The sequence below is a fragment of the Carlito syrichta genome, unplaced genomic scaffold, assembly GCF_000164805.1.
Source record: "Carlito syrichta isolate Samal-C Ts95f unplaced genomic scaffold, Tarsius_syrichta-2.0.1 Scaffold302568, whole genome shotgun sequence".
Classification (NCBI taxonomy): Eukaryota; Metazoa; Chordata; class Mammalia; order Primates; family Tarsiidae; genus Carlito; species Carlito syrichta.
This window is the reverse complement of record NW_007246664.1, coordinates 24,150-37,677: the sequence shown is the minus strand read 5'-3', so window position 1 is coordinate 37,677 and position 13,528 is coordinate 24,150. Positions and strand designations below refer to the sequence as shown.

The 13,528-nt window shown below is 32.8% G+C and overlaps 1 protein-coding gene across 1 annotated transcript in view; it reads right to left on the bottom strand.

Annotated features, from left to right (window-relative positions):
• Positions 1 to 13,528, bottom strand: part of LOC103259229 (gephyrin-like) — a gene marked incomplete at its 3' end in the record, with an annotated part of 154,653 nt that overhangs the window by 130,941 nt on the left and 10,184 nt on the right. The window contains exon 3 of the mRNA XM_021711754.1: positions 2,280 to 2,336. Coding sequence (XP_021567429.1) covers positions 2,280 to 2,336 — 57 coding nt within the window. The remainder of the gene's footprint in view (positions 1 to 2,279; positions 2,337 to 13,528) is intronic.

Below are 13,528 nucleotides of genomic sequence, written 5' to 3'. Positions count from 1 at the left end.
CCTCCAGCTTTCGATGGAGCTACATGTAAACATCAGAAAATGAATTGAAAAAGCAACTTGTTCTCTTTTCAGTTTTTCTTTTTCCTTTTAAAAATAAGATCATAGCATTATACATTTCTTACTGCCTTTGGCAAACATTTCAAAACATCAAATATCTTTGTATAACGTTAAGAATGCATGCTCAACAAACCTGTGACTAGGAAGCTGATATTTTATTTTGATTAATTATAGCATTTTTTTTCTCCCCAAAACAGTGATAAAATAAATATTATACCCATCCTTATAATCCCCTAGAGATTCACTTTAACATTTTCTGTTTGGTAGAAATACGGGGTAAAGATATTTAAAGATTACGAAATTTGCCTTTCTTTCCCAAACACAATTTTGATTTAAGGCTGCATCCATATGAACACAAACTGATTAAACAGTAAAATGTTATCTTTTTGTTCTTAAACATATATATGTGTATATACATAATCATACTGTATATACACTTAAAAACAGTAAACATACATTTATATCTTGAAGTACTACACATCCAAAAGTTAAACTTAGAGGTAATTACACACACACACACACACACACACACACACACACTCTCTCTCTCTCTCTCTCTCTCCCTCTCTCTCTCTCTCTCTCGCACAAACAATCTAGTTTACACCAGATGGTGCTACGGTTATGGATGCTATTTGATCTTTATTTCACTATCAGTAATTTTCAGAAAGTCATGTTCACTACACCTTCTCACTTCAATCTGAGTCATAATCCAAGGTTTAAACAATAACGGATTTATCTCCCCCTAAAGACAAAGGTAAAATATGATACCTCACAAGGAGACAGTGAGGAATGCTACTGATATAGCATCAGGTTACACAATTCATGTATTTCTGACGGAATAATCTTAAGTTGTCTAGTTTTTAAAATAGGCATACAATCAACACTTCCCAGCTCCTCTGATTATCCTTAGAGAAATAACATTTTAATAAAATAGCTACCCACTATAAAGCAGTGTTAGAGAACAGAGAAGATGACTTTTCTGGAATAAAGGACATAAACATACAAACACACATTCACCCATGTGCACTCATGTGTGTGCACACACACACAGATAAATAAATAAACAACAACAAAAAAGTAAAACTAAGAAGGCAGAAGAGGTAAGGAGAGAAAAGAATGCAGAAATCAGTGTTTCATAAATTGTTAAATGGAAATAAATTGGAAGTATGTAAATTTCTAAAATGAGTAAATATTAGGCCTCAAGGCAGTTTGAATTTTGGGACATCCCAGTGCACTAAAATTATCTGGCATTTTGATTAATTTAACAGTTACTAATGTAATAACAACTGGGAGTGAGATATAAGAAAGTGGTTAGTTTTGTGGGGGCATTCTTCTGTATATTTTGAAAATTGAGCAAATTTTCTAACTTGCATTTATGGTGGCAGCATTAAAAGTAATCAATGACTATGTTTGTGTTTCTTAAAGTTGATAACTTGTTTAACTTTTCATTGTGATTAAATGTTAGAGTACTGAGTGCCCAAGATATATTTAATAAATGGATATTTAGCAACTAGCAAACAAGATCATCAAACCAGAAAGTTTTAAATAGTATATTAGCAGAGTATATAAACAAATGGGCAAAAAATTTAGATATATATCTGGTTCTGTTGATTGCTATATCAACTTTTTAAACTTTTTAGAAATAAAACAAAGGGGATTAAGAGTGCCTAAACACTATTAGCTATATGTGGCTCCATTATACTACCATGAAATAAAATGCCTTTCTTTCTAAATCTTAAGGTAACATATATTAAATATATGTTATTAACCAATATTTTTTTCTAGAATGAACTAAAAATAGCAATGACACTAAAATAACATTAAAAAAATTTTTTTTCTGAAAAAGTTAAAAGGTGAGATAATATTCTGAAAATAAATATTAGTTATCTGTGTAACAGAATTGTAACACACAGTCAATGACATCAATCAGAGGAACGGTTTACTCTAGAACCCCAAATTACAGGCACCTGTAATGAGGTAGTTGCCCTTTCTCATTTGTGGTGCCATTCAAAGCTAGTTATTTGGCAGCTTGCCTTCAGCTGGTTGCTCTATGTGTAGCTGAAACAAACAAAAAAAATGACCCAACAGCCAATAAAAATATTAAAATAAAAAAATGGGATGGTGAAAAATGGAAAAAGCCCCCTTCCTCCCACCACCCTCCAAAAAGGAAGAAGTGTAGGCTATAGACGAAATCTTGCCAAAAAGGTTAGAAACATATTTACTTTGAGGGATCCAACTCTACTAGCAACTCCTTTGCTTTCATCCGGCCGTCTAATTTGCTACAATGAGGGAAGATGGGTAAAAAAGACAGAATAAAGAAAAAGTGAACTTAAAAAATTTTCTACACATTAGTAAGTAATACATGCAAAATCATCAACTGATTCTTTGAGGAATCTCTAAGGAGGCCAAGGAGTTAACTAACCCAAGGCTGTACAACATGCTCTGCAAATAGGCTGGTTACTAGAATCCAGTCTTTGTTATGGCACTGTTCCTGAGATGAGGAAATTGGCACTTACTTTTGGTTATCTTGGGGACTTCTGATGAAGCAGAATCTGGAGTAGTGTTACATTTGCATTTGGCTTACAAAAAACAAAGAATTACAAATATACCTATGTACTTTTTTCCCCCTTTCAGTGTTTTAGTGTCTGTTCCGTAGTAATATGAGAAAACATCAATGGTATGACTAGAAACATGAATGTTCTCTAGGTGGAAAGATCAGTCCTGATAAGCATCATTCTTGACAAGTGACAGAGTGAAGCTCCTCTGCTTGCTGACCCAAGCATTGAAGTTGTTCAGCTGTTACTGAGAGTCTCAATTAAACAATTGTGCTGCCCAATCAGAAAATTTTAATGCCAGACCAGTGTTAGATATATGCACTGCCTCAAAGCTTTGTTATTTCATTTGAATTTTCCTCTTGGATAAGACAGAAAAAATGAAAAGTAAAACTTGCTATTTTAAACCTGTTTCACATCACTATATAAATGAGCAAAGGAAGATTCTCAACACCAAGTGTTGTATTAGATGAGAACATTTTAGCTCTAATAAGAACTAATAGAAGGCAATCCAGAAAGGGGGTGGGGGTACCAGCAGACCAAGTGGTTTTACACTATGAATTCTTGCACTTGCAGAATGGTGGTCTCAATTCAGACCTGCAAAGTCAAGTTAGCTGTGATGCTTCTTGTATTAGGAAATAACAGAAGTATCAGTGTGATCCCAAGTTCCCAGTGTTAAAGTCCTCAGGATAAAATAAGAAACTTGATCATTCTACAAAATGTTATTTCATGGAATCAGGATATAGATTGTCTTACCCCTTTTAGAACATCTTTAATAGCACATGAAGATCGTTGAGGAGTAATACTGAGAAAATTAAATTTTTGTTTGAAAAAACGATCTTGGTATATAAGAACAGTATCAACTTTTGGCTTTACTAGATATAAACAGGTTTCACTAATTCTTTATTAACTAAATGTTATGGCCAAAAGGTAATGCTTGTTCTTAGTAGAATAGAATTGTCTTTAAGTTAGAAACAATAGATACTAATTAGAACATCAACACTTTATAAGGCACAACCTTCTCATGGAGAGTGAGTTCATAATATCTATTCATTTTCTTGTGTTATTTTCTTTGATCTTAGAGAACATCAAAAGTTGTTTCCCACTTAAACACGATATATGGACTACAAAAATAGAGCTGGTATAAAAAATCTTATAAAAAATATGGGGGCTGGGTAGTAGTAGTTCATACCTGTAATCTCAGTAATTTGAGAGGCCAAGGAAGGAGGATGGCTTGAGCCCAGGAGGACGAGATTAGCCTGGTAAACATAGCCAGACCTCCATCTCTACAAAAAATTAAAAAATTAAATGGATATGGTGGCATGTACTTGTAGTCCCAGTTACTGGGGAGGCTGAGGCAGGAAGATTGCCCAGGAGGTTGAGGCTGCAGTGAGCTATGATGGTGCCACTGCATTTCGGCCTGGGTGACAAAGCAAGATCTTCTCTCCAATATATATACATACTACCATGCTGCTTTCTGAAAATTTTCAGAAACCATAAAGATGTTCAGAACTGTTATATACTAACAAGTGAACACCATTTTCTACGTTGTCTTTTATTTCTAGAAGGCTTAAAATTACATTAAGTCTAGCGACATGAGGTGTCTTTTTTAAGGTTACACAGAAAGTTAATGACAAATCTCGGAATAAAACCCACAATTCCTAATTTCTAGCTCAAAGTTGTATTCCTGTAGTAGGCCTGAAAATACATAGGCTAGAAAAAAAACTGATGCTTATAAGAGGATATACATGTATATATAAATATGTTTGATTATCTCTTTCTCCATCTGTGGAATTAATTTTATGTTATTATATATATATATATAAGAAATTTTACCTATACCATTTCAGGTCCAAATGCAAGTGCAAGTATAGAAACTTGAATGAATTATAAGGAAAAAAGAGAACCAATAACTCTGTATGTAAAAAAATAGAGTATAAGACTGATTATTTCAAAATAGAGACTTTGAAAGCAAACTGCCTATCAATGCTTAATATTTTCTATACATAAATTTGCCTTCAAAACTATTGTAAGAGGAAGACCAATGTGGTATTCAAAGCCAGAAATGGCTGCAATTGAAGTCTCACATTATCTTTTAACGGCTCTTGAAACAGAGGACAATAACACCAAATACTGAAACATATCAGAAAGAATTTGAAAACGATGTCTACATAAAACAAAATTTGAGAAATAGGGAAAAGTAGAATATATTTTAAAATGTAATGTTCTCATTTATTTCACTCATCCTTTAATCATCAATTATGATAGAATAGTGTAGATATAAGAAATTCACAGTTAATCCAAATACCTGATTATTACTATTTTTGATAAAAATTTAAAAGAAATCGCAAATATTAGCATTTGGATAAGATGAATTAATTTACTCTTCATGATAATTATAAAAGTCTCACATTATTAGCTACTTTTATACATACTTTTGTATGAGGCAAAACATTATCAGTAGCTAATAGAGGTTAAACAGTAAATGTTCATATTATACACAGGATCATGGCAATATAAATAAAGTTTGAGAACCGAGAGAAGTGAAAGAATTATAAATCAGTTGAGGTTACTAGTTGACTTACATATATTGAGAATTAAAATTTAGTAGCAAAACAATAAAAAAGGTCATCACTAGTCATTCCTTACCCTACAGAAATATTTCAAAGTATTTCACTGAGTTGTAAAAGATATTAACCACAGGATAAAAAACATTTTAATCTTCTATTTAGTCTCTAAGCTAGAATATATTTAACAAAATCTCCATTAGAAATAGTCTGAAAATACTGCACTGAGAATCCTTCTTCAGGGATTAATTACTGGAGAAACTATCCTCAGGGATTAATTACCAGGATGTAGCCTGTAAAGCAGTGAAATGACTCTGTCATTTGTATTCACCTTTTTACTAAGAATTTGGATTTCAGAAATATCATGCAACCAAAAAATTTCCTGGATCCTAGACTAATATGTGGTGTTGATTACCTTTGATTTAGCTCAATTTTCTAAAACTGTATAAAACCATTTCTACTGTTAACAAGGTAGAAAACTATCTAGCCTCACCTGTACATCTCTTGCCAAAACAATTGTAAATGCTATATTTTTATTATAATGAATAAATATTTTATAGTAAGGAGCCAACTAGATATTAATTTAATTTTAAAAATAAAAACATGAAACTTCAAAGAAATTTTAGGCTTGTGGCAACTACATTGAGGTAGGCTCCCATATCACTGGGTGTAGTATGTATTCACACTTCTGTTTAATTTTCACCAAATATTTTGTAACTATTTAGAAAAGGTTATATATTTTTTGTGTGTGTTTGTTTTACTAATGATGGAACTGAGGTCTGGAGATGCTCAGCGGCTCAATAATAACAAAAGAACACTGCTGGTATTAAACTCTGACTCTCAAATCTTTTCATTAAATTTAGGCTCTCACCTATGGAATGGCTAATATAGACACTCTACCCTTCTCCTTGTGATTTATTTTATAATATTTTAGGTTAAGATTATAGAGATTAAACAAAGATTTCTATTAGGTTGCCGTAAGGACCATTTATTTTTAGAACTATTACTTTCAGAACTACCCTGAAAGATAAATATTTTAAGCTACTTTATACCATACTTCCACTTGAAAAAAAAAAAAGTATGGGTATCAACGACATGAAAAACAACTTTTTCCTTAAAAATTGTTTATCTTCTGGTCATTACCAGTCAGTATATATTATTACAGCTACAGATTGTTTCTGGTAGCCATGATTTGAAGGAAGATATTTTTTAAAAAAGTTTTGCTTAAGAGTTAAATGTTTAAACAAATTCTTATGAATAAAAAAATATTATTTGGGATCTAGTTAATATTTCACTTTACCATAATATTCGTATTATATTATTCAACTCTTTCAATAAAACTGGTACCTCATCATAAAAAATTATGTTTCATCTATGATTTATTATGACATAGTATCAAAGAGGGAAGAAAGAAATGAAAATAAGAGAAGTGATCCTTATATAAGTGTGTCAAGGAAAAATAATTACTGATGTGTTTTTGGATGAAAGGACATATGATTATAAAACTAAACCTGTAAAAGGATAAAAAGGAGATCAAGAAAGTAGCAAAGAGTAATAAAGCAATGAGAAGTAAAAAATTAGAATTTTGGTAGCCAATTACAGATTCTCCAATCCCTTCCCCCAATATTTTTATCCTTAGGAAATCTCTTTTAAAGGCTTTTATTTCTAATGATTTATTAGTATTTGAAATTATTTATTTATTTTATTATACATTTACAATTTTGATCTTTAAGCTCTATAATAGCTTTCATTCCAGGATAATACAAGATAGTGAACTTCAGCTAATAAATGTTGTATGTATCCTTACTGCTCCATCAATTAGCCATTCCCATTTCTCTCCCTTTCTGTGGACCATCCCAATCCATAAGACATAACATTAATGAAATCAGGCCAATTAATAACCCTATAATGGCTTCTGTGTATTCCAGTGAAAGGAAGAACCACTTTCTATCAAATGCTAGAAATAATTAAGCTTAGTGACGAAGGCATCCTGAAAGTCCAGACAGTATAGGCCTCTTACACCAAATAGTTAGCCAAGTTGCGAATGTAAAGGAAAAGTTCTTGAAGGAAGTTAAAAGTAGTACTCCAGTGAGCATAAAAATGATAAGAAAGTGAAATAGTCATATTGCTAATATGGAGAAAGCTTTAGTGTTCTGGTTAGAATACCAAATCAGCTACAACATTCCCTATGTCAAAACTTAATCCAGAGCAAGTTCCTGACTCTTTTAATACTATGAAGGCTTCAAGAAACGAGAAATCTGCAGAAGAAAGGTTTAACGCTAGTAGGGATCAATTCATGAGGTTTAAAGAAAGAAGCCGTCTCCATAACATAAATACAAGAAGCAGCAACTGCTGATGGAGAAGGTACAGGACTGACCCTGAAGATCTAGCTAACATCATTTATGAAGGTAGCTGTACCAACAACAGATTTTCAATGTAGATGAAACAAACTTATACAGTGGAAGGAGATGCCATCTAGAACTTTCCTAGCTAGAGAGGAGAAGTCAAGGCCTGGCAACAAACTTCAAAGTAGAGACTGACTCTCTTAGTAGGGGCTAATGCAGTTAAAGACTTTAAGCTGAAAAGCTAATGCTCATTGACCATTCCTGAAATCCTAAAATCCCAGGGCCTACATCTACTCTGCATAGGTTCCAAAAACAACAACGAAGTCTGAATGACAGTAAATCTGCCTGCAGTATAGTTTACTGAATATGTTAAGCCCACTCTTGAGACCTACTGCTCTGAAAAAAGGATGCTTTTTAAAACATTACTGCCCACTGACAATGTACTTAGTCATTTAAAAGTTCAGATAGAGATGTACAAGGAGAAGAATGTTGTTGCTGTGCTTGCTAACACAACATCCATTCTGCAGTCCATGAATTAAGGAGTAATTTTGACATTCAAGTCTTATCATTAGGCTGAGGCAGAAGGATCGCCAGAGCCCAGCAGTTCGAGGCTGTGGTGTCTGGGAGCGGCCACTGCACTCCAGTCTGGGCGACACAGTGAGACTCCAACTCAAAAAAAAAAAAAAAAAAAAAATACATTTGGCTGGGCATGGTGGCTCACACATATAATCCCAGCACTTTGGAAGGCTGAGGTGAAAGCACTGTCTGAGCCCACAGGTTTGAGATCAGCTTGGGTGACAATGGAGAGACCTCATCTCTACAATAAATAAAAAATTAGCTGGGTGTGGTGACGCACACATGTATTTCCAGCAACTTGGAAGGCTGAGGTGGAAGGATCACCTGAGTGCAGCAGGTTGAAGCTGTGGTGGCCGTGAGCGTGCCACTGCACTCCAGCATGGGTGATAGTGAGACTCCAACTCAAAACAACAACAACAACAACAACAACAACAACAAGAAATACATTTCTTAAGGCTATAGCTGCCACAGTTAGGGATTACTCTGATGGACTTGGGCAAAGTAAAGTCCATCAGAGTAATCCCTTCTGAAAAGGATTCACCAATCTAGATCATTAAGAATATATATCTTTTATGAGAGGAGATTGAAATATCAACATTAACAGGAGTTTGGAAGAAGTTGATTCCAACTCTCATGAATGACCTTGAGGGGTTTAAGACGTCAGTGGAGGAAGTAACTGCAGATGTACTAGAAACAGCAAGAAAACTAGAACTAGAGAGGAAGCCTGAAGATGTGACTAAATTGCTGCAATCTCATGATAAAACTTGAACAGATGAGGAGCTATTTCTTATGAATGAGCACAGAAAGTGGTTTCTTGAGATGAAATCTACTCCAAGTGAAGATGCAGTGAACATTGTTGACATGACAACAATGATTCTAGAATATTAGTTGGTAAAGCAGCAGCAGAGTTTGAGAGGATTGACTACAATTTTGTAAGAAGTTCTATAGGAAAAATACTACCAAACAGTGCTGCATGCTACAGAGAACTCTTTTGTAAAAGGAAGATTCATTGATGTGGCACACTTCATAGCTGTCTTATTTTAAGAAATTGTAGCCACATCGGCTTTCAGCAACTACCACTCTGATCAGTCGGCAGCTGTTAACATTGAAGTAAGACCCTTTACTAGTAAAAAAATTACGATTATTTCAGGATACGTTTTAGCAATAAAATATTTTAAAATTAAGGTATGTACATTTTTTAAAGGTCATGCTATTGCATCCGTAATAGACTACAGAATAGTGTGAATATAACTTTTATGAATGCTGGAAAACCAAAAATTTGTGTGATACCTTTGATTACTATTTTTGCTTTATTGTGGTGATATGAAACTGAATCTATACTATCTCTGTGATATGCCTATAAATACAGTTATAAACAACTTCAGTAGGCTTTATTAAATTTTGTTGGAAATCTGAAAAATAGGTATAAAGACATATTTGTCATTACTAGATCCTATTTGAAAAACAAATTAGTGGTTTAAAATTAGTGCATACTGTGAAATACCTCAAAATTCCAACCCTATGCAGTCTTGTTTACTGCTTTTTAAAGTCACAAATTTTATTTTTAGCATTTTCCTGTGCCATTAAATATTATTAATATGTTTTTAACGTTATAGAATAACTCACATGTGTGTTATGTACTGAGTTATTTTCCATATGCATTACAGCTGTTTCTAATATTTCACTCATGTGAATAACATTATAAGTACTCTTGTATGTCATCCTTGATGGCCTCTCTTATAATTTTCTTTAGATATATTTAGAAATAGGATGATTGGTTAAAACATAAAATTTTAAGGTCTTCTATGTATATATGTGTTATGTAACACATACATTTCAATACATACCCTCCAAGCAAGCACACACATATCTGTATGTGTATACAGATATGTGTGTACATGTGTATGTACATGTGTGCATGTTGTTTGCTTGAAAGGTTATGCAAATTTGTACTCTACTAGTGTGAACAGGAATATTCATGTCATTGCTTATTACAGCATTGGTAATTATAATTTTTAAATTGTTATCAATTTGAATGCAAAGTTTGTGTTATTTTAAATTTTTAGTCAACTTCTTGTGAGAAGGTATATATTCCCCCCTTTTTTGCTGCATGTATTTGTTTTATTAAACGCCTGTTCTTGCCCTGTACTCATCTGATTTTTCTTCTACAAAATAAGAGCTCTTTGAAACTGTCAATTCTGTATCTGATGGATTTCTTGTAAATATTTTATTTTCACATAAGCTCCTTGAGGGTAAGGATAGTAAGTCTATCCATTGCTGTATCTTGAATACCTACCTAATACAGTATTTGACACATAATATACACTAAAAATATTAATTGAATGAATTTCTAAATTAATCTTTTTTTCTCTTTAATAAAAGTAGAATAAGTAGGATGAGCAGATAACATTAAAATTTTGGGTCAGAAAATACCTGACTAATTTTAGAATATGTATCATTTTAAAATGTGATAATTTAGAGGATAGTTTAGTTTGGAATATACTCTCCATTATAGTCATAAATGGGACATGGCTAGTTAATTCTCATGCCTATATTTAATCAATTTTTGTTGCTGAAATGGTAGGATAGGCTATTATTGTTGGGCTGCTTTTACATAAAATATGTCCCAAAATGTTTTTTAAAAGTTCATAGGAATCAAAGCTATTTAATGACAGTGAAAGCTAGCATTCTTAATTTCTTGTATTTCTATAGTTCACTTCCCTATCTTTCTATAACTTGAAGAAAACTCTAGTGGATACCAGGAGAAATCCACTATTTCATTTAACAGTTACAAGCTTGACCGAAATGTGAAAGATCTTAAGTGAAATTGGAACATTTTCAGTTAATAATTTCAAAATTTATGTACCAGCATGGAATGCAGAAGATAAAATAAATAAATGTAAATGACTCTATATTAATTGGAGAGTATTATAAAATCAGAGAGAAAGACTAAAAAGAATAATATTTACTTAGTACAGGAACTATTTCAAAGGAATAGAATTATAAACCTACAAGGGACTTTAGAGGCTATTTAATTTAGTACTTTGATGTTAAAGAACTGAGGTCTACTAGTTCTCATAGTTATAAAGTGGCAGACTACAGCTGGTGCTCAATATTTAGTGCCTCACTGTGCAATACTTCTACATATGCAATGATATTAGCCTTTCAAGCAACTTTGGGCCCATAGTTTTTAAATGTCTGTCAGTAAATCCGTCAAAAGCAAATGCTAAAAACTATTTCTTCCAATATATCATTAAATTCAATTCATGAAGATGCAAAAACAATCTATTCCTGTTATCCATGTAAAATATAGGAATCATGGGCCTAAAAGTTCTTCATATACTTTCAACAATGGCAGACATAACTCAAGTTACTAAGTTTAATTAAGAGAAGACTCTAAGGCATTTAACTTCAGAAGACAATTTACTGCATTGTTTTTAAAACTTGTAAATAGGGAACAAACAAACAAAAGAACCAAAATCTCAGACAGGAGCTGGTGGAAAACTATGCCATATCCATCAATTAGATGATCAAACAAGTGAAGGAGAGAAGGGAATAAAAAAAGAATGCCAAATGATAATCAAAATAATAATGTAGAAGATCTATTTAAAATATGTAAAGATGTTCATGGCATAGAAAGATGATCATATTGCTAAGTAAACAAGATAGGTTAAAATATTATAGCTAGCTAAATAACTTTAGTGAATACTTAAACACAGTGCTCAGTGATTTATATACATTTTAAAATTTAATTCTTAAAACAGTTCTGAGGCAAACAGAGATTTTTAATTTTATAGATTAGACAAGGCTGTAGGAGGTGAAGTAAGTTTTTGAAAGCCACACATCTAATAAGTGATAAAACTGAGATTCATTATCCTGCCCATCAGACTTCAGAACCTGAGCTTGTAATCACTGCCTTCTCATTATGATATTTGAATGCATAGAAAAAAAAATAAGAGAATGACAGCAACATTTTAACAGTGGTTATTTATGAAAGGTATTTTATAAGGCCTTTTTTTGTACCAACATGAGTATCTAAATTTTCCCAAATGAGTAGGTATATCAATGCTTTAAAATTAGAAAAAAAAAAAAATGTCACTTAGAGTCCGTGTTAGCAATAACTGTTAAATCTATAGCTAGTAATTTCTGGTTTGCTATAACTTCTCAGGTATCAAATTTCACTTGCAAGTTCAGATTTCAGAGTGGTAATGATACATTTCATAGTTATTTAGCTTCAGTGAACATTAAATTATTTTTAAAAGATGAGGAAATTCCATTTTCAACAATCATTAAATATAAAAGCAGAGAGGACACATAGATGCATGAAAAAACAGAAACCAATGTAAAATCCTGTATATCAAACAGAATGCCTTAGAAAAATCATAGAAAATAATTTAAAAACTGAAAATCAGTGGCTCAAGTACATTATAACCTAATTTTAGTTTCATCAAAATATGAAATGCTTTTCCATATTAGGAGGTATCTTTCTCATTAGAAAAAGAAAGAGAATCATCTTTGAAGTCTCAAAATTCTCATTTGCTATCAAATCAGAATAAGTCTAAAAACAAACATGTCATAAAGGAGGAGAATCTAGATAATAGTAAACTAGAAACCAGGTGTGGTAGCTCACTCCTTTAATCCCAGCACATTGGGAGGTCAAGGCAGGAGGATAGCTAGAGCCCAGGAATTCAAAACCATCCTAGAAACATAGTGAGAACTCATCTCTGCAAAAGACAAACAAACAAAAAAAACAGACAACAACAAAAGGGCATGGTGGTGTAAGGCTGTATTCCCAACTACTTGGAGGCTAAAGCAGAAGGACTGCCTGAGCACAGGAGATTGAGGCTGTGGTAAACCGAGATTGTGCCACTGCACTCCAGCCTGGGTGACAGCGTGAAACCCTGACTCAAACCAAACCAAACCAAACAAACAAAAAACTAAAGCTGAAACCAGTTATTCAAATATCTATAGGAGGTGGGTACTTAATGTAAATGAGCAAAATAGTCTAGAGGGTCTAAAGAAGGCCAGTCAAGCATTGATATAGTGTCTGTCAGTGCTGGTTTGGCAATGTTGACCTGATTTTTTAGCAAACTCTGAAAATTTGTATTTTTATTTGAAATGTCCCCAATTTTAAATATTCCAAACTAATTTTGAAAATGAGCTATTCCCTGGACCCTGAACAATTATTGCAATACTATAAGAAAAGGATTCGCAGTAGTGGGAGCCTGTGTGGGGAAGGGGGGGTCACGCCTCATCAACAAGGGTACCTGCATAATGAACATTTGTATACCTAACCCTAAATTGTACCCCAACATATTTAAGATTAAAAAATTAAAAGTTAAAAAAAGGAAAAAAATAGAGCTATTCCCAATAAAATTATCTGCCAACAACTAGGTTATTTCTTTGTTTTTTGTTTTTTTTTTTTTTTTGG